This window comes from Centruroides sculpturatus, unplaced genomic scaffold (genome assembly GCF_000671375.1).
Source record: "Centruroides sculpturatus isolate CEXI.00-Female unplaced genomic scaffold, Cexi_2.0 scaffold153, whole genome shotgun sequence".
Taxonomy (NCBI): Eukaryota; Metazoa; Arthropoda; class Arachnida; order Scorpiones; family Buthidae; genus Centruroides; species Centruroides sculpturatus.
Genome location: NW_019384491.1, coordinates 633,630 through 659,197, shown reverse-complemented (window position 1 = coordinate 659,197; position 25,568 = coordinate 633,630). Strand labels below are relative to the sequence as shown.

Genomic DNA, 25,568 nt, shown 5'->3' with positions numbered 1-25,568 from the left:
AAGGCTGGTATACACGGTAAGGAAATCCTCAAAGGATGTGCTTAACAGACGAAAAAAACTCGGATATAACTGGCTGGATCGAACATAGTAATTTACAAAACTTATTAAAATATCTCCCAACGTATAAAGAATTATTTTTATTTAAAAATGGATAGATAGAAAAAAAAATCCCGGTTAATCCTCAAAGGATTTCCTTACCGTGTATACCAGCCTTTATTCGACCTGCCACAAGACAGTTCAGGTGTGTTCGACAAGAGCTCCGCTACTTACGACTAAACAAAGGATTGTAGTGCCAATCGACCATCGCCCACGTTGGTGCCTACATACTTTTTTAGTTCTATCTTAGTGATATACCTTATTTTAACAAAAATTTTTTCTTTATCTATTGATTTTAATTGTTTATCATTTTCCAGTTTTTTTAACCATTTGTTCAGCAGACTTTTTACATAATCATTTAACATAAACATTTTATTATTTCCTTTTCTTCTTTTTCCTGTGTTTTGATTTTACTAGTTTGTTGTCTTATTTTATTTATATACATTTTAAATATATTATATTTCATATTTATAGGTGTAACAGATTTATAATTAATTGTTTTGGGTATTAGTATAGGTTTCACGTATTTTTTATAAATTAATTTATCATCTTTTCTTTCAATTGTTAAATCTAGATAATTAATACTATTTCGTTTCTTTGTTTCTATTTCAAATTTAACATTTTATTTTATCTCATTAGCTTTATTTATAATTATTTATTTTCCTTGTATCATATATTATAATACAGTATCTATATACTTGTTATAAAATTCTATGCCTTCTATATTTTTAATTTTTTCATCTATTTGTATCATTAATAATTCAGCCAATCTTGGATCTATGCAAGATATAATTCCTGTGATTATAATACAGTCTCTTTGTACTCTGTATTACTACAGAGGCAAATTACTTAGAGTTGTGGTATGAGGAAGATACAGTCGAAGTTCTTTACTTTAAAAAGAAATTACATCCAAATTCATCTAGGTAAACTTCATAGACTTCTATTGATGGTAGTAAGCAGTTACAGTGCCTTCTGTATATATGCTCTGTTCAGGATGACTCCTGTTAAACACGTTACTTAAACCAGTATACTTTTATCATAAATCTTTTTCTCTCTTCTTTACGCTGTCAGAGAACAATAAAAGGATCATTGTTATCTCACATGAAAACAGAATTCAGAATCACAGCATACGTTGTATCTCAACTTAGTTGTTGTTAAGTTTATTTATAGGCTTAAAGATTTTTAGAAAAATGTGAGATCTTTACGTAAAGTTCAAGTAGTTGCATTAATCTTGGTTATTACAAAAAAAAANCCGGTATTATATTAATTCTACTGTTTAATACTTTTTTAGTTTTATCTTAGTGATATACCTTATTTTAACAAAATTTTTTCTTTATCTATTGATTTTAATTTTTATCATTTTCCAGTTTTTTTAACCATTTGTTCAGCAGACTTTTTACATAATCATTTAACATAAACATTTTATTATTTTCTCTTCTTCTTTTTCCTGTGTTTTGATTTTACTAGTTCGTTGTCTTATTTTATTTATATACATTTTAAATATATAAATATTTCATATTTATAGGTGTAACAGATTTATAATTAATTGTTTTGGGTATTTGTATAGGTTTCACGTGTTTTTTATAAATTAATTTATCATCTTTTTTCTCAATTGTTATATCTACATAATTAATACTATTTCGTTTCTTTGTTTCTATTTCAAATTTAACATTTTATTTCATCTCATTAGCTTTATTTATAATTATTTGTTTTCCTTGTATCATATATTATATAATACAGTCATCTATATACTTGTTATAAAATTCTATGCCTTCTATATTTTTAATTTTTTCATCTATTTGTATCATTAATAATTCAGCCAACCTTGGATCTATGCAAGATATAATTCCTATGATTATAATACAGTCTCTTTGTACTCTGTATTACTACAGAGGCAAATTACTTAGAGTTGTTGTATGAGGAAGATACACTCGACGTTCTTTACTTTAAAAAGAAATTACATCCAAATTTATCTAGGTGAACTTCATAGACTTCTATTGATGGTAGTAAGCAGTTACAGTGCCTTCTGTATATATGCTCTGTTTAGGATGACTCCCGTTAAACACGTTACTTAAACCAGTATACTTTCATCAGAAATCTTTTTATCTGTTCTTTACGCTGTCAGAGAACAATAAAAGGATCATTGTTATCTCACATGAAAACAGAATTCAGAATCACAGCATACGTTGTATCTCAACTTAGTTGTTCTTAAGTTTATTTATAGGCTTAAAGATTTTTAGAAAAATGTGAGATCTTTACGTAAAGTTCAAGTAGTTGCATTAATCTTGGTTATTACAGAAAAAAACAAAACTACTTTTTAAAAACCTGGGGACGAGTTGCTTAACATTCCCGGCAACATTTAAAATATTGGTTGCTTCATCTGTTATCCTATTTTATTTTTAAGTATTTTTATATTTTTAACTGTTATATCAATAGAATGATAAAAATTTTAATGTTTTAATTATGAGAGTAGGAATGGGTTTTATAAACAAATTGTAAATGCTAATAACGATTAAAATTGTCATTACATCAGACCTTTCTGAAGATATAGACGACCGTCCATTATCTCTCTACCCCTCGACCTTTAACCATTAAAATTGAATAGCATCAATCGTAAATACACAAACCTGCCTGCAAAATGTCAGAAATTTTTGACAAAAAGGCACAGGAGTTATTTATGTTTCAAAGAGGGTGAACAAAATCGTGCTCCCTACACTCTAAACTCCATACATACAGGGAAAAAAATCACAAATTTTTTGAATTTTTGGACGTTTGAAGGTCTCCCGAGTCCAAAAATGTAAAAATCTGAAAGGGTTCTTTTTTGACTGATCGCCATACTTTCCTTCTGTTACATAGTTTAAATAGTAATATATCATGTATTGTACTTATAGTTTCTTTGTTACAACCTGTAACGAACACTTGGTACATGTGCTTGGTTGAGCAGTGGTGCGAAACTATTATTCGTGTTAATTAAATTTATTATCTTGAAAAATTTCCAATTTAGCCCTCCAAAAGTTAGATGAAATAAAAAATTAATATNAATGATAAAAATTTTAATGTCTTAATTATGAGAGTAGGAATGGGTTTTATAAACAAATTGTAAATGCTAATAACGATTAAAATTGTCATTACATCAGACCTTACTGGAGATATAGACGACCCTCCATTATCTCTCTACTCCTCGACCTTTAACCATTAAAATTGAATAGCATCAATCGTAAATACACAAACCTGCCTGCAAAATGTCAGAAATTTTTTACAAAAAGGCACAGGAGTTATTTATGTTTCAAAGAGGGTGAACAAAATCGTGCTCCCTACACTCTAACTCCATACATACAGGAAAAAAACCACGAATTTTTTGAATTTTTGGACGTTTGAAGGTCTCCCGAGTCCAAAAACGAAAAAATCTGAAAGGGTTCATTTTTGACTGATCGCCATACTTTCCCTCTGTTACATATACCAGCTGAAAAATTGAAAATGAGTAAACATTTAGTTTAAATAGTAATATAGCATGTATTGTGCTTATAGTTTCTTTGTTACAACCTGTAACGAACACTTGGTACATGTGCTTGGTTGAGCAGCGGTGCGAAACTATCATTCGTGTGAATTAAATTTATTATCTTCAAAAATCTCCAACTTTAGCCCTCCAAAAGTTAGATGAAATAAAAAATTAATATTATATGAATTATAATTTTTGTTTCTGAAACAATTATAATGAATTAGCTTTTCTTTTAGCTTAATTGTAAACTAAAGGAAGTTTGTTTTTAAGTAGCTTTCGTCTTACGTAATTTCTTGATTTTTTCCTTCGATTTTACGGTTTGAATGGAATTATTTCTCATTATCTGATTCATTGTTTTATTATCCTACGTCAATTTAAGCGATAAATGTAAGTAGAAGGAAGATATTTCAAAAAAAAATGCAAAGGGAAATTATATACTTGAAAATGAACGTTTTCTAAAATTACATCGAATAATCACAGCTTCGGGGTTTAAATTCAAATCTGGACAATTTGATAGCTTTTATTCAAATATTTTGCATCAGCTTTATAAATTTTAAATATACTTTCTAATATTTAATATAAGTTAAACACCGCTTCTTAGTTATTACAGATTAATGAATATATTTGGGGGTCTTTCCGAGCTGCTCTAACTAAACCTATATAATTCAGACCTTCAACATCTACAGAACGTTTTCATTACAGATGATTATTACCATAGGTCAGACATAATTTAAATTAAATAAAAAGTTACTATATAATCTAATTATTAAAATTGGGTAAATCAACGCCTTTTTTAAATGCATATTTACGATTTCAAAAATTTCAGTATGCAGATAATGACCAAACTGACGAGAAAACCTCTTTTTTTCTTAAGGTTATGTTAATGCTTTTTCTCAGAAAAGTGGGCTACTGTTACAGCTTATAATTTTAAACTTTCTTAACAAGCTATTGCTATAGTTAATTTACTCATATAAACAAAATGTATAAAAACATTATTATAAATGCTTGCGAAACTAGTTAAAATGCTGCGGTTTCATTCGTGTAGTTGTTCGAGTAGCACGAATAGAACAGGTATGAGATTGAATATTGATAATAGAACAAATGAATAATTATTGAACGAATCAGAGTGACAACGAATTTTTATAAATCACCAAGAAGAATTGTTTATTTTGAGTTACTTTTTCAAGTTTTTTCTCGTACGAGATTTATTTTCATAGCTTAATTCGCCATAAAAATTCGCCATAGAAAACTTTTCCTAATAACTTTGCAGCTGAAAGTGATGGCGTTTTGCCAAATGATTTTATTTCACATTCGATTATATTAAACTTTTTTTTAATCAAGACGCAACGTCATTTGCAATGAGTTATTTAAAGTGAAATTCGCGAATAAGCAACATGTTTAAATAAAAGCTGGTGCAGACGTGTTTTATCACTAAACTTCATAAGGTTAAGTTAGAGTGGAGCTCGAAAGAAACGTTTCCAGGCAAATAGTCTCTTATAAAGTGTAAGTACACTTAAATTTTATATATTTTAATATAATTTCGACTTTACAATATTGTTAAAACATTATTCGTTAAAAACTTTTATCCGAAGTCATTAAATTAGTTCTTTATTCATTACTTAAGATGTTGCATTTTATATATAAAATTGCTTGTAAATATAAAGTTAATAGGATTTATTCTGTCATTGATCACGCGCGCTTGCCTATATATATACGCAATTTCGCAGGAAACGATTGTTTGAGCAATATATAAAGCCGAATAGCCGAGTCTTCCTTTCAGGAGTACCTGGAGCAGTGTACGGGTGGTTCGAAAAACCTCTGGAATTTTTCGCGGGTTGCTCTGTCCCGGTTATCTCGAACCTTTTCCTCGTCATCCGTCCGCCTCCATTGTGGTTGCAATCAAACCCACGATGCGGACGATTAATAAGGCCCTCTTAGTGCCTAAAAGGAAGAAAGACTCAAAAATGAAAAACTAGACAATTATATAATTATAATAATAAAGTATACTTTTTTATAAATGAAATTTGTATGAAATTCATAAAAGTTTAAAAAAGCAATTAATTCAAAAATATTGATTCCAGGTGGCCATGGCGTGCGATTATATAAGACGAGCTGTTTCTTATACTTTTGCTCGTGTTGGATATCACATCGGATGTCATCCGCTGGCGTACACCATAATACCCTTTCTGATATCTTTAATACTTTCGACTGGATTTAAAGAATTGGAATTAGTCAAAAGCATAGAATATCTCTTTACCCCAATCCACGCCAGATCTAGAACGGAGAGAAATGTTGTCGAATCGCTGTTTCCATCAGATTTTTCAAAAGATTACGACTTTTTAAGAACTTCTAGATTCGGAAGATATGCAGCTGTTATTGCCACTGCCAAATACAACGATTCTATGCTGGACGAATCGACAATGCATGATTTATTTAAAATGGATAAGACAATTCGAAATATTAGTTTTATCTGGAGGAACACAACAATCAGTTATGAAAGAATTTGCGCCAAGACAATGCACGACGAATGCCTTAGAAACTATGCTTTATCTTTAAGGGGAAAAGTGAAAAGCATTAAATTAGGAAAATACAAAATCAAGTAAGGTTTTTTATATAAAGGGTAAAAATACGGAAAGGATATATTAATTAAGCAATCAATAAATATTAAATATATTTTTTCCGTGTTTTTCTTATTTATTTAATTTATAAACTAGCTAATTAAATTATATAGATAATACATTAGCCCTAAATGTATCAGGTCAGTCCATAAGTTCGTGCGCATTTTTATCTACAAAAATGCAACAAAAATTTTTAAACTAAATTTTATTTCAATCTATAATGTATTCACCATTATTTTGTACAATTTCTTGCCATCTTGATGGTAGCTTTTTAATCCCGTCTTTGTAAAATGATTTCGGTTTTTAATTAAAATATTCAGAAATAGCCGTTTTTACATTGTTCTCATCCTCAAAAGTTTTCCCTTTTAAAAAATTCTACAAACTCCGAAAAAGATGATAATCACTGGGAGCAATATCTGGCAAATATGGTGGATGAGGTAAAATTTCCCAGTTGAAGCTTTTGAGTTGAGCAGTTGACGTNTTCACTTTAGTATAATAAATTACTTTTGCTATAGTTGTAATCTGAAAAATTACATTTTATAGAGAAAAATTATTATGATTAAGGTAGGTATAAATGAAAATGAGCAACAGAGGTTACAATAAATGGTTAATAATAGAAAGAAAGAATAAAACTCTATGAATTTATGTCACAAGTTTTTAAATGGGAGTGGTTGGTTGTATTAGCAGTAAACATATATTTTTAATTTTTAATGCAAAAACGTAACACGGCGAATATTTAAAGTCACTACATCATACTTATGACTCCGATGTATCGTACTCGGTGTGATTGTTAACAATACTATTTATCTTGTTTCTCTGTTTTATGAAAAATCTAAAATACCAACAGCCCTCGATGAAAAAAGCTATAATTGGATAGAATAGCAGAATGTAGTTAGTGTGAATTCAAATACAACTGTTTATTTTTCTTCTGTGTTATAGACAAACTACCACACCAACAGTTAAACATTTAACCGATGTTTTGCAGTGTTTAGTTTGCCTCTAATTCTGTCTTTTCTACCCGGGATTTTGGTGTCACGCTTTTCCTATAGAACAGGGGAAAAAGGATAAATAGTAGTGACGAACTACTGCTTATTTTTTCCATCACACTAAATACTATACATAGCATTTGAGATAACCTCCATCTTAGATTCGGTATACTTATTACTCTTATATGAATCTAAAATATTTTTATAATTTTTCTACTGTTTTTACTTCATTAATTCATTAAGGTCGGTGATTTTCTGTAACGAATTCCACGATTCCTCTATATCAGCGCTGTCCAACTTATCATAGTCCGCGGGCCATATTTTCTTTATCAAACATTTCGGGGGCCAAGAAGGTTGATAAACCACACGACATTTGCATAGTGCTACGGTTCAGTAAGCACTAATTGGTCAGCGAGTCCGATGTTGACGCTATAAAAAGGCGACAGTTCGACACACCGGATATACGTCACTCTCGTCTAAGTTCGACTTGGGAATTTTTTTGTTCAATAATAAATGTGAATTCTTCTTCCTGGAAAAAATAAGACATTCCCTGAAAATAAGACCTAGCGCATTTTTCAGAGCAAAAATTAATNGCCCATTCAAATATAAATGGAAAAAAATATTATATGGAATTCAACGAAAATGAAAATTTGCTTGATAATTCAACTACGCTTGTTGGAGAACAATAAAAACACTACACTCAACGAGCCACCAATAAAACTCAACTGCCTAACCTATAACCAAAGTCTCCTTTTAATTTGTTTTTTAAAAAAAGCGCTTGACAAACTTGCCCCGCATGCCGAAGTTGCCCCGATCTCCCCTATATATGAATAAGTAAATAACAAATTTAAATATTATATAATATAGACGAATTTTCTCAAGATATGAATTGAATTATTATATTAAAGAATTTTTAAAGTTAAATAATTTTACATTTCGAATTGTTGATTTTATTTTTACATTAAATTAACAGCACTTTGTAGTATTTAATAATAACGTACTGTACGTAGTACCGTATTTAAATTATTTTTGTGAGAGTCCGGACCTGACGAATTTTGAGAGGAAATTCATTTTTCGTCTTTCGGAATAAATGGGTTCCAAAAAAATTCGATTTTATTATCAGAGAATAATCCCATCTCTCTCTCCGGAGTCGTTTCCTTTCCCAGAGAACTCGCCGAAAGTTCCACTGGGAACTTATAACAAAAATTCCCGATCGGTGAAAAGGATAACGTGGATTGAGGATATAAAGGAGTGACTCGAGGACGAGGGGTCGTCGAGAGTCCGCCGATCCAACTTTTTTTTTCCCCCTCGATCGCCGACCGCTTCGCCTTCCTTTCTCCGATTTCTCGATTGCCGTTACATTCCTATTGCCGTTTCCGAACCTGACAAGCCAACGAATTCCTTTCAACGACGGAAAATAGACTAAGACGTTACCACCTCGTTGTCACCTGTACGGTCTTCGATCAACGACACGACAAGCAAGCCGCCTATCACCTCGTGAGTAATATTGTAAGCTCTCTTTCTCGGCTAGGAATCCATTAACCTTAAATGACGCTATATAGTTATAGATACTTTAACTCGCTACTAAAAAGCTAAACAGAATTCACGGTTCCCTTATATATATGTGTAAATATTTATATATATAAAATGATATTTTCCTTTTTAATTAAGTAGTAGTAGTGTGCACTTCTTACGATTCGCCTTCTCTCTATCCTCCTCCACCCGGAATCCGATCGCTCGCGCGAATTCCGAATTTGCGGCCGTTAAGGTTTCTGTGTCTATCCTAGAAGATACAGTAGTGTCAGTCCTGACGAAACACTAAAGACGTGCCGACGCTCTGGTCTCATTGGTGTCAAAGCGGAATCTAAATTTTTTGACAACCGTAGACAAATCGAAATAGAATGCAGGATCGAGGAGAAGGACGTGCGCGAGCAGAGACGGCAGAAAATGGCGCGTTAGGCGGACTCGGGGGCATGATTCCGTTTTAATACCCTCCTTTGTAGGGGATTTTGATGGCCTTTAAAGTCATCGATTTCTTCGAATCGCTAGATGAAATAGCGAAGTTAACTAATTGGGCAAAGGCGCAGTGTTCAGAGTGGCTAAACTAAAATTGACAGGTATGGCCCGAGATTTTGCGTGGAAGGACGCAAGGATGAGGGCAGTCGAAACATATGACGAGTTTAAGAGATTTATGATTCAGTGCTTTAAAAAAGAGCCTTTTTCTTGACGGCTGCAAAACTGTCATGCCTGCGCTTAAGTTCGGAAACGATAACAGAACAAACTAGCGATGATGCTCGAGAAGCGGAAGACATTAAGCGATGTCAACAAAAGGAAAGAGATGGACGATTTCTTAGCTGGCTTAATGATGAAATAAAATGACATGTAATGTCCAGGGAACTTACCACATTCGATCGAGCGGAACAAGCCGCCATTAGTGAGGCCATTATTTCATACAATTGTTGTGTTTTTATAATAATTTTATTGAATATTAAAACATTTAATAATTAATACATTTAATTAAAAATTTAATAATATTGTTAAAATAATATTAATTTAATTAAGATTTGTGATCGAAATATTAATTTTGCGATCTGAAATAATTCCATTCGACAAATTTTTATTTGCAATCTTAATTTAATTTTAAAAATTATTTGTAATTTTAATTTATTCAATATCTTAAATGAATTTTGTGATCAGTATGTGTCAAACCACTACTACTTTTATTATTCATCAATATATCGACAGAATAAATCTGTACCAAATTAATATCACAACTTAATAATAATGTTTCTCATATCAACATTATTTTTCGATTTTCTAATTTTAAAAATTGATATTTTAATTCAAATATATTATTAACGAATAACTAATAGGTTAATTTATCAAAAAGACTTTTAAAATTAATTAAAATTAACCAGATATTCAGGGTGGACCAAAAAGAATATACGTATTTCAAACTGATATATTTAATAAACTGTAAGACATACAACTATGTAACTTGGGACACATATTTATGAAACTCTCTAGTTTAGATTACAGGTGTTCAATATGTCCTCCACCAGCGACACGAACGGTCCGGGCGGGAGTTCCGTCCGGGTGTCCGGGAACCGGGGTCCGGGCGGGAGTTCGGTCCGGGCTTCATAACTAACCTGCGTCTCAAAACACGCCAAACTGTTGTTTTAGGCAGCTGCAATTCCCGACTGGCACGACGTGTTGATTTTGAAGGGCTACGTTGGTAAGCAGCTTGAATCCGTGCGACATTTTCTTCAGATACACGAGGTCGGCCAGGACTCTTTCCTTTACATACACAACCTGTGTCAACAAACTGACGGTACCATCTGCGAATGTTCCATCCATTCGGAGGATCAATTTCGTACCTCAACCGGAAACGTCTTTGCACTGTAATCACGGAATTACACTTCGCAAGCTCAAGAATACAAAAGCTCTTGTGCTGTGGCGTAGCCAATTTTACAACAACTGTGAATACGTCATTGTAACCAAGCACAACTGACATCTGGGGACAAACTAGACAATGCACTCGTTCCTCCGATACCCGCAGCACACCGCTACTATCGATAGTTTAATAAATATATTAGTTTGAAATACGTATATTCTTTTTGGTCAACCCTGTATAACACGTAACAATACATTTTAAAACATTTTGACAATTATAAAAGCTTACCTCCCGAATTCGCAATTTCTGTGTATAAATCTTAAAAATTATATACAATTTTTAAGTTGTTTTCTTTCACACACAAAACTGTTACCATAAAAAAATCATTATTATCACTAATCTTAACGTAGCTGAAGAGATAAAATCTCCAAACACTTGTAATTTGTCGAGGAGAGTTCTTAGCTAATTGACTAGATGACCACTGGCAGTTTTTTGGCTTTTCTCACGTGTTTAATACGTAAATAGGAGTAAGTTTCGCACAGAATGTCCTCCCGCTCTTGCCACTTTAATTCATTTCAGTAATATTTAATACTGAATTTTTCAGTTTAACAATTAACGTAAATACAAACGTTTGAATTTTTTTCCTTTTCGTGTTGATATAAACTTTGAATACTTTCCAATTAAATATGAATCTTATCGTTTCAAAATAATTACGAAAATATAAATTTGGTTGTTTCAAATATTTAATGATAAAAATGAAACTTTATTTTATTTTCATATTAATAACATAAAGTCACATTAAGCACTTAGAATACGTAAATTTAACAACTAATGTAAATACATTCGTTGTTAAATTTACAGTTGCAGCATCCTTTTGCTAAAGTTATTCGATTATAATTGATTTATACATACAATATTAGATTAAAAACATAGTTTTTGACAATATATAATAAAAAATTATATATTTTTACACACTAATAAAAGAATACGCAGATTTATTAATATCATTTTCCTGACAAAAGGAAATTTCATTACAGTGTGATTCTATTCCACAGGTATCCATTGGAGAAGACTGAAGGAGAGCCCATACCACCTCTGATAAACTTAGGAGGAGTGTTTATAGATAAAAATAATTTAGTGAGAGACTTCAAAGCAGTAAGACTCATATATCAACTGGATTCTGGTACAGAAGAGAAGAATCAAATTTCGTCCAGATGGGAAAATGAAGTTTTAGCCAAGTTATCGAATTTGAAATTTAAATATATCAAATTTTCTTATGTTGTCGGAGACACATTTGACAACGAAGTAAACACAATCAGTCAGAAGTTTTGGTATCTGACCTTAATACTCGGTGCTCTTATGGTATGTTTTTCGGCACTGTCTTCGTGTTCTAGAGGTGTCGCTAGCAAACCTTTACTGGGTATCGCAGCTTGTCTTTCGGCATTTATATCTACAGCTTCTGCCTTTGGATTATTATTGTATTGTGGAATGGAGTACTTCGATATAAATATGGCTATTCCGTTTCTTATGTTAGGTAAGTATACGTATTTTGAATAAGTACAGTGAAGTTTAATAGCGTATATGATATTATACTAAATTTGTATCGATAACAGGGCCTTCAATCAGTAGAAAAAGTAAAATGTTATTTATAAATTATTATTTTTCTAAACAGAGTTACTTATTACTCATTGCTATGCGATCCTGTAAGGCTAAACTGCGTCAGACATTAGTTAAATATTGAATAAATTCAACCTGTAGAAAAAAGTTTTCGAACAACAAAAACGTTGCGAAAATTATTGATCTGAGGAATTTTTTTATTTGTTAAGAAAGAATCCCAGAGTTATTAAAATTCTGAAGTTTATTTCTAATGCCAAGAGCCTTTGTTATTCAAAATATCACACTGGGAAAACAATTATTAGTATAACGAAATAAAATCCCGACAACTTAGTCTGGGAAAATTTTCGCGCAAATTTCTATCTCTAGAAACAGTTTTCCAACGTAGTAAAAAAGAATGAAATAGAAATTCTTGTATATTTACTTGGGTCACTTTAGCGTTTATAACAGCTTCAATGCGTAATGGCCCTATTTTCTCAAGTTTATGTTATCGTTACTTTCCTTTCAACTCTGTAACGAAGCAATTTTCAAATCTTCCTTTGTTGTATGTCGTTTTTCATTCATTAAAATTTCCAGTTTAATAACAGATTTATATGTTATTGAAATCTGTTCGGTGGCCAAGGTATAGATTTGACGTTAATTTTTTCAAATATTTTTTTTACGTTTTTCGTACGATGAAAACTTGCATTATCATCCTGGAAAAAACTTCCTCATTCTCAAATTGATTTTCAACCATAGGAATCACTAAGAGAGAAGCCCGTATTATATTATTTCATTTTATATAATTACATACGTTATTTTTCGTATGAGTTTATCCCACCAAATTATCAATGTAATACGTTATAAAAATTCTTGAAATTGTGTACAGTAAAAAAAGAAAATTTTGAAAATGTCTTAAATTAGTTACTCGGTATAATAAATTTTTACGTAATGTTTGTAGTTGTATAAATGAATAAATACTATGATAAATATTAAGGTCAGATATCAATGAAAGTAGAGATCAGACATGGAAATCGTTATACTACGTTCGCACACAATCCACGACTTACTTTGATCTCGATTTATCTACAATCTGGATTGTGACTGTCGCTAGTCGAACGTCGTGCTGTTCGCACAGGCAGTCCGCTCGAGAAGAACCTGGCTATTACACGCGATGATAAAACTGACATAACTACGCGACAAGTCACAAACACCAACAAAAAAAATGGAAATTTTGGTTAAAAATAAATACTTTTTCTTGCCATACATTTAATAATAGACAGTTGTCGTCGTCTCTCCAGATGTCTTTTTTATTTCTCTGTCGCTAGCCCGACACGTGTTCCGCAGCCATCCTGTATTTTCTCGCGCGCGTGGGATTGTGGGATCTCTCTTATGACTGGATCTAGTTTCGAGAACTCTCTCCAGTCGATCGCGATTAAACCTCGTTTCAGTCGAGATTGAAACGGTCGAGAGCGTTCGCACCACGGAACAGTCTCCGACCATACAAGTTAGTCAAAATATAGATCGAAATGCTCGGTACGAACGGGGTATTAGAGAAGGAGGACCAGATTAACACAAAAATACGCTTTTCGCAATTATTAATGGGCCACTTTTTGGTAATGCCTTGTTCATTCCATTCGTTTTTTCACGTGTTGTTTTGCAGTCAATGGTTTTGTTTTAGCTTTGCAAATCGATTTAGTAGGCAAATGCATCATAAGGCACAAACNTTCAATGTTTCTGGAACGTTTACAATCGTTCTATAATCGAACCAATATTCAAACTTGTTCGAATTTAATTCGAATATTGTTCGAACAAATTCGAACAAAACATTCGAAATAGAAAGCCACTTTCAACCACTTTCAGCCCTATATCTCCCGCACCCTTATAGCTATCGAGACGCGACCACTCCTACGCACGAATGGAGACTTGGGGCTACTAATGGTGTTTGTATGTGGTAGTAGCCCTAAGTCTCCATTCGTGCACCAGGGGGGTTGCGTCTCGATAGCTATAAGGGTGCGGGAGATATAGGGCTGAAAGTGGTTGAAAGTGGCTTTCTATTTCGAATTTATTCGAGTTTAATTCGAATATTGGTTCGATTATAGAACGATTGTAAACGTCCCAGAAACGTTGAAAATAGTTCGTTCGACTGGACATAAAAATTCTCTAATTAGTCTGGAAACGGGGGACCTAATTCTTGCATTCTTTGAAAACGGGTAAGATTAACTATAATGTAATTATCTTAATCTTCACTATCGTTACTTTTTGCCCAGCGAAGCGGGTCCTTGCAGCTAGTATATATATATAGATATAAAGTCACATTAAGCACTTAGAATATGTAAATTTAACAGCTAATGTATTTACAGTTACAGCATCCTTTTGCTAAAGTTACTCGATTATACTGTAATTGATTCATACATACAGTATTAGATAAAAATAGTTTTCGACAATATGTAATTCACTAATAAAAGAATACGCAGATTTATTAATATCATTTTCCTGACAAAAGGAAATTTTATTACAGCGTGATTCTGTTCCACAGATATCCAATGGAAAAGACCGAGGGAGAGCCCATAACACCTCTGATAAACTTAGGAGGAATGTTTATAGATAAAAATAACTTAGTGAGAGACTTCAAAGCAGTTAGTCTCCTGTATCAACTAGATTCTGGCACAGAAAAAATGACTGAAATTTCGTCCAGATGGGAAAATGAAGTTTTAGCAAAGTTATCGAATTTAAAATTTAAATATATCAAATTTTCTTATTTCGTCGGAGACACACCAGAGAACGAAGTAAACACAACCAGTCAGAATACTTGGTATCTGGTCTTAATACTCGGTGCTGTTATGGTATGTTTTTCGGCACTGTCTTCGTGTTCTAGAGGTGTCGCTAGCAAACCTTTACTGGGTATCGCAGCTTGTCTTTCGGCATTTATATCTACAGCTTCTGCCTTTGGATTATTATTGTATTGTGGAATGGAGTACGTCGATATAAATATGGCTATTCCGTTTCTTACGTTAGGTAAGTATACGTATGTTGAATAAGTACAGTACGTTTTAATTGCGATTTGCATCGATAACCAGTTCTTTAATCATTAAAAAAAGTAAAATTTTATTTATAAACTAACTGTTACCCGGGCTTCGCAAATTCTATTGACATTCAATATTTCAACAACCATAGTAATTGTTATTTAACACCTTCCGCTGAGAATGATGAGAATTGCTGAGAATCAAACAAACTATTTTTAATCTATATATATAAAATTGCTTGTCCTGAATGACTGAATGACTCACTGACTGATTCATCATCGCCCAGAGCAAACCGCTGGACCTAGAGAGGTGAAATTTGGTACACAGTTAGGGTAACGTCATGAAAACGCACACTAAGAAGGGATTTTTCGAAATTCCCCGCGGGGGATGAGGGAGAGCATTAAGGCTTAACCGGAAGAACGGCTTCTACTATACTATTTTAGATGCGATTTTTTGTTTTCAACTACGTTTAGTCTTCATTGAGTACTTAGGTGTATTAAATTGATAACATTTCAGACACTGTTATAAATATTTTTATCTATTTCGATTTTAAAAATGTTCGAACCGTTTTAAATTCTAATTTGTTATTGCATACTGGTTCGATTATAGAACCAATCGATCAAATTGAAAATAGTTTGTTTGATTCTCAGTAATTCTCACCATTCTCGGCGGTAGGTGTTATATAACAATTACTATGGTTGTTAAAATACTGAAAATGAATGGGATTTGCTTGCAAAACCTCCGCGGGCGAAGTCGAGGGAAACAGCTAGTAATATTATAAAGAGGTAATGTTTGTAAGTTTGTATGTAGGGAGTAATCTCCGGAACTACTCATCCAATTTCAAAAATTTTTTCACCAATATTTAAAATGGAGCTTCAGGGTGGACATAGGCTGTATGTTATTCCGTTAGACATTGATATAAATTAAAAGATATCATTTAGGGTTAAGGGTTTCATGTTCAGCAAATCGCGCTTCGAGTACGACGACCTAAGTTTGCTTTTCTGTGAGGATACTAAAGCAGATCATCATCTATCTATCTATATAAATAAAAATGTAATGTTCGTTTGTTCCTACCGATTCCGTTGAAATTTTAACACAACGCTGCATTCGAATACGAACGTGCTTCTATATATTATACATGTTGAAATTCCCCCACTAAGGGAGATGGACAGGATTAAGGCTTACCGGAGGAACTCTGCTTTTATTTATACTATTTTAGATGCAGTTTGTTGCGTTTTTGATCGCGTTTTAATAGGTCAAGGAAATGTAGGTATTCGGTACACTAAGAAGTGATTTTTCGAAAAGTTTCCCCTACGGGGGAAGTGTTATACAGTTATAATAGATACATTTTGATCCACAACAACGCGTAGCAAGATCTGCTAGTCATATATATGATAGGTGTGGTCCTTTTAAGAAAGTTTTGGGTCGAATAGCACATCAAGATATTTGATGTTATTTGTGTTTTGAATCCTGTGTTTATTAATTTTAATTACTGGCTTCTTTTTCAAAGGATTACCCTTCGGAAAGACCGTGGCACAACATTTACTGTAGTTGATGTTTAGGCAGTGGTTTACACTCCACTTGTAGATATCTTTTAAGAAATTGTCAGTTAGGTTCTGCGGGTCTCCTGGTAGGAACTTGAGAGGAAGAGGACCGTATCTTCGGCGTAACCCTGAATGTATGGATTACCAATAAAAAGAAGGTTCGATGACTGTCTCAGCAGCCTTTGTACTAGATGTCCCAGAGGAGGGAGCCCGAATCGAGCCCTTTGGGCACCCCTGGAAATAGCAGTTCTATGCAGTGTTTTCCACTTCTCAATGGCCACTGCAAACCTTTCTGAGCTCCTTAGGAGCATTAAAATGTTATGCGGGTAATTGGCTTGAACCAGTTCGTATAATATGGCCGGACACCAGGCGTGGTCAAACGCACCTTTATAATGCTATCTTTACTTTTAAATAAACTGACGTGAAGATTCACATTCAAGAGGCGTTGATGAAACAGGATGTGAAATAGATTCTATTATACAAATTCGAACGTTTTTAAACTAAAACATCAAAATGTACTAAACTCTATTGTTGTTAAAGGCAAACTTTAATTAAGAGATTACAGTTGTATGAACATTGACATGCAAGTCGGTAGGTATTAATACTATAAGTCTATGTAATGAATTGAACAGAAATTCTACAGATAATAATGTAATATTAATTTAACCAAGAAATATAATACTAATTTAGTTTTAGCACTTAAAATGGATCTGATTTACGCCGTAAGTCAGTGAACATAGAGGAATGTTATAGTACATCAATTAAATTAAAATTATTCTTTAAAAAAACTCTGAAAATAATCTACGTTACATTAGTAGACGAATCTTTAAAGATTCATGTTCTAACCTCGAGATGTCTTTCTACTGCTGCTTACAGCGTTAAGAAAGTATTTTTATCGCGATGCCATTTAATTGTCGATACAATTTACAAAAAAGTCTTCCATTTCTATAGCATTATATTTTGATGCTGATAGCGAAAATCGTCTGATACAACAATAAACGAGCAGAGTTCTACCTGTTTTAATATGAAAAAAAGTTCATTAAGCTTCTTTTTGCATATTCAACTCTATCATTTAAATACTTTTAAACTGCGGATTTATATTTATTAGTGTTTAGAAACGATATCAAACTCGTTTGTTATAAACGTAAAACTGTAACGACACTAAACAGACTATTTCTACAGGTATCGGCATCGACGACTCTTTTGTACTTTTATCTGCTTGGAGACGTACAGACAGCAACGACGAAGTGAAGAAAAGAATGAGCGATTCTTACTCCGAGGCTGCAGTTTCTGTTTCTGTCACTTCTATAACCAATATTCTTGCTTTTTGTACATGCCTTATCACTCCTTATAGAGTTGTACGGATATTCGGTACTTATTGTGCAGTGTCGTTAGTCTTCGATTACATCTATCAAATATTTTTCTTCGGTGGGATTATGGCTCTGGAAGGTTACAGAGAAAAACGAAATCTTCATCCGTTATTTCTATTTCCACTTAAACCAATCATTTCAGGTAAGAAAATGCGGAAAATTTAACGAAAATACTGAATTGCTTTGTTTTCATATGTTTTTCAAAGACATTTTACGTTTTTCAGATGCAAACGAAAGAAATTCACAAGAATTATACATCATGGCATTCTTGCGAGATGTTGCAGGGAAATATTTACAAAAACTGTACATTAAGATATTATTAGCTGTAATATATACTTGCTATTTAGCGGGGGGAATTTATTGCTTGAAATACATTGAACAGGGACTAGATTACAAGAAAATATTTCCGTATACCTCATACGCGGTTCCTTTTACACTTGATCATTATGAATATTTCACACTTCACCCGCACAGAATACAAATTGTTATTAACCAGACTTTAGATTATTCCGATGTACAAACTCAAAAAGATGTCGAAAGCCTTCTAAATACTTTCGAAACTGCTCCGTTTATCAGTGGTTATCTTACAACAGAATGCTGGCTGAGAGAATATCTATCTTTTAGCGAAAGTGCACTTTCTAAATTGGTCTTCAAAGGATATAACTTGAACAATTCCTATGAGTTTGTGGATGGATTGAAAAATGTGTTTTTAAATGTAAAAAGTTTCCGCAGATTTCGAAAAGATATCGTTTTTAACACTGAAGGGGATCGAATTGTAGCGTCCAGATGTTATATTCTTAGTTATAATATTAAAGACTCCAGTGCAGAAATGACAATGTTGGAAACAGTTCGTAAAATAGCGGATGATAGTAAATTTAAAGTATTCGTACATGATCCATATTTCGTTTATTATGATCAATACTTAAATGTGACAACAACTTGCATTCAGACAGTATGCCTTTCCGCATTACTAGTATCCTTGGTACTTTTCTTATTCATACCAAATTTCACATGTACTATATGTGTCATGCTAACTGTAGTCTCCATAGAGGTGTGTATAGTTGGATACATGTCTCTTTGGAACGTTAATGTTGACACTATTTCCATGATAATTCTAGTTATGAGTGCAGGATTTTGTGTAGATTATTCCGCTCACATCACGTACGCTTACATAAGTAGCGAAGAAAGCGATCCTGCGGGTAAGATGAGATACGCATTATACGCTGCGGGTTATCCAATAATTCAAGGATGTGCTTCGACAATTCTAGGGGTATCGGTTCTGTATTTCGGTAGTAGTTACTTGTTTGTTATATTTTTCAAAATTTTGCTTCTAACAATGACATTTTCTGCATTCCACGGCTTAATTTTGTTGCCAGTAATTCTTAGCACTGGAGATTCTATAGCGCTTTCTTGGAAAAATAAAAGGAATAGAAAAAATTTCAGTATAATAAAGCATAAAGACAATGATTTGACAAATAATAATGATAAAAGAGACGTTGAATTATCCTTTATTGAAAAATAATGAATATTTTCTGTCACATTTATAGTTTTCTTAGATAGTAGGATAATTTCTTTGAGTTGAAGCAGCTTCGTGAAGTTTTTATAAAATTATATTCAGGATACAGGAAATTGTTTTATTAACATGTTTTCATGTATGACGTTAATACAGTAGAGCGTCGTTTATCCGAAAGTCGGTTATCCGAAACGTTGGTTATCCGAAAGAATTCCAGTTAGCAAATTTAAATTTTCGCTAGTGTTGTGGCGCTGCGATTTTTGTCTATGTCTTGGGCTACTCAAATATTTTACGTTTTTGATACTAAATTAACTTCTGAAGTATAATTTTTTATTGTTTTTATATTTTTCAATATATTTATTTTGTTTGTAAGAAATAAAGAAATAATTTTTGACGATACAATATTATTATTATTTTAAAAAAGATTCCTTTATTATTATTTTAAAAAGTTTTCGTTAGGCTTAATATCGACGAAAATTCAACGCAAAGCGACACGCAATGGAAAAAAATTCAACACGGGATAGATTAATATAGTTTTTCGTACATAATCAGTTATCCGAAAAATAAGTTATCCGAACAACTCCAGTCACCAATTGATTCGGATAAACGACGCTCTACTGTATTTTTACATTGTTGTTTATGTAAATTTGTTGCCATGCTTATATGAGATCAGCATTCCTAACTTTAATGTGTTTTTTCAGATCTCTTCATCTAGAGTGTTGTCTCAGGTCCATTCCCTCTGTCGCAAAAAATTTATGACACTTTGTCTTTCCATGTTAATTTTGATCCTTTTCGTTTTCTGCTTTGTATCACTTACGGCTTCTTAATCCTATTTCCAACGCAGTTTTTACTTTTCTCGAGGTGCCCAAACCATCTTAATCTACTTTCCATTAGGTCCCATATTGACTGTTCCTCTTATGTAATCGTTCCTTATTCTGTGCTGATTCGTCATATCACTAATTCCCATTTTTACTGTTTCCATCTTATTTTCTTGGTTTCCTGTAACTGTCCATATCTCGGCACTGTATATCATTGCCGGTTCTACTACGGTTTTGTAAATTTTTTTCTGTCATTTTATAGGTTATTTTATTATCACAGAGCATTTCGTTCATCTTTCTTCATTTCAACTATCACTCTGAATTATGTTGAATTCCCGCATTTTTTTTTTCTGTCACTTACTATATATGATCCAAGAGAGATAGTTAATTTCGGTAGCTGTTATTATCTCATCATTCTGGAGTTGTTTATAACTCATTACCAGAAGTCATATATACTTTGTTTTTTTCCATGCTTCTCTCTTTAAGCTCTTTTCTTGAATTTTACAGCAACTTTTTCATCTTATGTGTGTATGTTTCACACAGCACAATGTCGTCCTCGAACAGTATACTCAACGGTATCTTGTTCCTTACATCTTCCATTAATACATCTTTTAGTAAATCAAACAGCAGCAATCTGAGTTTTGAGTTCTGGTGCAGTTGAACTCATAGTGAATCCCTCCATCGTACCTCCACTACTGTTTATTTGATTTATTGCTTTCTTATACATTCCTATTGGAAATTATACACATTTTTCTGGTATTTGTTCTATTCTCATACTTTTCCATATCTCCTGTCTAGGCACCCTATTGTACGCTTTCTGCGGGTCTATGAAGATTATGTATAATTCTGCCTGTATTTTTTTTTCTTTTTCCATTAGCTGCTTTAGAGCAAAGATCGCATCTGCTGTTCCACTTCTCGCCATGAAACCAAAGTGTTCCTCACCTATACCTGTCTTCTGCCTTAATTTTCCTTCCACACTTCTGTCCCAGATCTTCATTGAGTGCGACAACAATTTAATATTTCCGTAATTACCACATTTTTGGTCATCTCGATGTTCTTTATAAATTTTCATCAAAATACTTTTCCTCCAGTTACCTGGTAATTTTTATTGCTTCCGCAGCTTTTTGACAAAATTCTACACTCTTTTTTTAAAATCCTGCCGTACATTAGCTGAGATGTGATTAGCTCCTGTTGCCTTTTCATTCAATCATTTTATGAATGCCTTTTCCACCTTCTTGCTTATATCTGCTGCCACTTTTTCGTTTGCATTCCCGTACTTTTCAGTTTTCCTGATTCAGTAGCTTCCTAAAATAGTAGTACCATTTTTCTTTTATCTTCTCTTGGTATCGTAACATTTTACCATTCTTATCTTTTATCTGTTTTGTTGATGTGAAATATTTTGATGCCTCACAATTTTTTTTAACAATCTATTCACATCTTTTCTTTCCAGTTAATGAAGAACCTTATCTACTGCCTTTTCCATTTTCACAGCCTTTTTTCCAGTTTTGCTTGCAGCCTCAAATGTTTCTTTATCTTTTTTGTTACCTGTGATTTTTGATCTTTTGTTCATTTATTTTTTTTATTGCAATTTGTAGCTTTTCTTCCACAAGTATTCGGAATGTATGCAATATTAACCGTTACATTTAACGGTTAATATTTAATATATCTTTTCTTGAATTATAAATTTTGTTTAATTGATATATTAAAGCATGAATCAGTGGTTGTAATTACGGTTTTCCTATTCTACACTGCCTAGAGAAATAAATAACTGTCCAAATGCAAACAACTCTTGTATACTGACACACTAAAGATATATCGTTAAATAAATTACAACGAAAGATTTTCAAAGCGTACAGTACAATAGAGTAACACATCGAAACCAAAAGTATCACAAAATATCAACAACGGCCTACCATTAAACACTGTTCATCGACGTCAGCATTTAAATATTCAAGTACAGTATTTGGAATTGTCGAGCGAATAAATATAAATTTTTTCACTCAAAAGTCTTTATGTCAAATTAGCTTATTTGGTTTCATCTGTTGACAACGTTGAATAATAATTGTGTAATTACTATCATTGGTAACAGATTCTATTTCAAATCTTTCATTTTTATTTTTTATTTCGTGGTTATTATTTACATTTTAATCACATTTGAGTAAGTTGAAGTGAATTTTTATATGAATAAAGAATTATAAAATTCTTCCAAATGTTTTTAAACAAAGTTTTATAATCTATTATAATATATGTTACATTTCCTAGACTTTAAATATTCGTATTCCTTACTTTGCATTTGTTGTTTATTGGGATTTTTAGAAAATGATTCTAGTTTTATATAAACTTATCAGGCTATTAAAAACATATTTATTATATCTGAAAATAAGGAAACCACTTATACTTTATATGCAGTTATCAAACTAAATTTATTACGAGAGTATAAATTGTCTTATTTTATATTAATAAAATAAAATTTATATATAAAATTGATACCAATGTGGAAAACTAACTGTATGGATAACACATTGATATTAAAATATTTTTTTGTTATTTATGTTAAGAATATAGTGATATTGATTTTCTTACGTAAAATTATTATACAGTACTCATAATAGAATCAGATTTGGAACGTCCGACACTACTGTCCTTACTCCCAAATCCCTGTGAGTTACCAATCCAAATTACAGATACTGATCAAGAGAACGATATATCAATAGTTATTTTTACTGATGGCTGTAAAAATGAAAGAAATGTAGGATGTGCTTTTGTGGTTTACTCAAATAACATCGAGATTGCTTATCAAATGTTTCGGCTGGGAGAACTCTCTACAGTCTTTCAGGCAGAAATGTTCGCAATTCTTCAGGCCCTTATCTGGGCTAATCAACATTATTCCTTTAGAAGAATTACAATATGTAGTGACAGCGCTTCTTCACTGGCCACAATTAAAAGCACTAAAGCTCACCCATTGTCTACAGCTATTAAAAAGTCCGTTCTAAATTCAAATAATGACTATAAATTCAAGTGGGTAATGGCACATAGGGGGACTAGCGGCAATGAAAGAGCAGATCACTTGGCTAAACATGCTACTAATAATGATCAGCTTATAATTTCTTATAACAAGGTCAGCTTGAATACTATCAAGGGCCTTCTTTGGAGAAATATGCTCAACAACTGGCAGCAAAAATGGAACAGCAATGAGGGTAAAATTACTTACAAATTTTTTCCAACCATTGAAGATATCTTTAAATACACATGGATGAAACCATGTTTTTGGTCCACTCAATTTTTCACCGATCATGGTAAATTTGCCAAGTACCTACACAGATTTACTGAATACATCAATAAAGAATGTCCAACTTGTAAAATTGAAGATGGGAGCACTCATTATATCTTCAACTGCGTAATGCTTGAAAGAGAAAGACAACAACTCAAATCTATCCTCATTAGCCGTGGTTACTCTTGGCCATGCTCTCATAATGACCTTGTGAACAATAATGGAATATTTATTTATTTTTATAATATAATTAAAAGCTACGGCAAAATCGTAAACATCCATACTTAACTCCTTCATAAAGCCTCCCAGCACTCTACATAGATATTACATTGAATTTCAACACAGAAATGAAGATGTGATTGGGCTCTTCTAGTGGGAGAATGTTCCTATAGTGGTCTGCAACAGTACCGAATCTTTGCAAGAATTTTAGTGTATTAAAGAGATATAAAGTGATATATGGTGAATTCTTCTCTTTTGTGCCTCTAAAATATTGTTCTATGAATCTACTTTCAAGAGCATATGCGACAAGAATATTTTATGGATTCAAATTGAAAGGTTACAACTGTAACTTAAATGTGAATTGAATGTTTAGGGGTTTCTTCTAAGCATCACTCAGACTTTTAGCATGATGCTATATGAATTAACTGTTTAAATTTCTAGAAATTTGCGAAGAAATCTTCCAGTATAGAAATTGCTAGAGCAAGGACTGTTCACGATGCAGGATGAATGTTTCGAACTCTAAGTGTAAACATTTTGTTCCTGACAGCCTTAATCTTTTCAATGTAGTTATCATATTTTGTATTTTATTCTGTTACATATAACCCATTATTTATTTTATAACTTTCATACACATTGTTGTGCCCTTCCCAACACGCGAAAAAATTTGTCTCGCGTATTATAACAAATCTCTTTTCTATATGAAAAAAAACATGTATACTTAATCTTAATCTACTAATTGTAAACATATATATACCAACCTCTCATTGTAATACTTTACGCTATAATGCATATTACTCTTACACTTTGTAAATGTAACTATAACATTTGCAATACCTAAAACATCTGTAAACTGGTTGTGCTTACTGCGGAACCAGTTATGTAACGTTGGTTACGACATTAAAAAATTTTTGTGTGTGTGTGTACTCATAATAAACGTGACTTTCCGAGTTTTGTTTTGTTTCTAATCTCGACGTTTGATTCCTGTAAACCGAAAAACTTCAGAATTCGGAAAAATACTAACGACGTGTTTGTGTGTGTTGATATCTATATCGCTTAATATTTCAGGATGCAGTAAAGAGTAACAAACGAAATATGGCATGGTCTCTTGTATATAATGGACGTGAATGCTATATAATTTTCGGTTAAAAGCTGGCAGATAAAAGGGATGATGTGTCGTATCTCGAGTGTGGCCAGACTTAACAAAAACTTTATTTGTTATTGACATTTACAGTATTATTTTAATAAGCTTTCCACGCTTTTTAGTATGTTCGTAATCCTTAACAGATACATTTGTTTAGTCTATTACAAAACTTTTTTTCTGACGGTGATTGTTCTATGCAATTTTCTTCACAATCCACGGAATAGTACCTAAAATCGCCTTTTCTTGCCTTATAATTTTCCTTTGTAGTTTATACTTTAAAGGAAAAAAATTTCTCTCAAGTATTTTACAGTTTCTTGAAATTTCTACATTGTTAAATTTCTAGACACTTTAAATAAACTAAAAATCTAAAAATCTAAATAAGTCTATGAATTTGAGTGTTATTCTACCAATGTGTTTCTTAAATAAAATATATATTTTTTCGAAGATAATCGAAAAAAATATTTTTCTAAAATAATACAA

The 25,568-nt window shown here is 32.3% G+C and overlaps 1 protein-coding gene across 1 annotated transcript; it reads left to right on the top strand.

Annotated features, from left to right (window-relative positions):
- The first annotated feature begins 5,682 nt into the window (after positions 1 to 5,682).
- Positions 5,683 to 19,705, top strand: LOC111621793 (patched domain-containing protein 3-like). The gene is made up of 4 exons (XM_023364043.1): positions 5,683 to 6,194; positions 11,649 to 12,127; positions 17,939 to 18,268; positions 18,351 to 19,705. The coding sequence occupies exons 1-4, from the start codon at positions 5,683 to 5,685 to the stop codon at positions 19,646 to 19,648; spliced, it is 2,619 nt and encodes an 872-aa protein (XP_023219811.1). The 3' UTR covers positions 19,649 to 19,705.
- The last annotated feature ends 5,863 nt before the right edge of the window (positions 19,706 to 25,568 follow it).

What these genes read in the sequence shown, in the direction of transcription:
- LOC111621793 (XM_023364043.1), top strand. Translation starts at nt 5,683, where the DNA reads ATGGCGTGCGATTATATAAGACGAGCTGTTTCTTATACTTTTGCTCGT. An exon ending in TTAGGAAAATACAAAATCAA is followed by an intron (nt 6,195 to 11,648) that starts GTAAGGTTTTTT and finishes TCTATTCCACAG; the next exon opens with GTATCCATTGGAGAAGACTG. An exon ending in TATTCCGTTTCTTATGTTAG is followed by an intron (nt 12,128 to 17,938) that starts GTAAGTATACGT and finishes CTATTTCTACAG; the next exon opens with GTATCGGCATCGACGACTCT.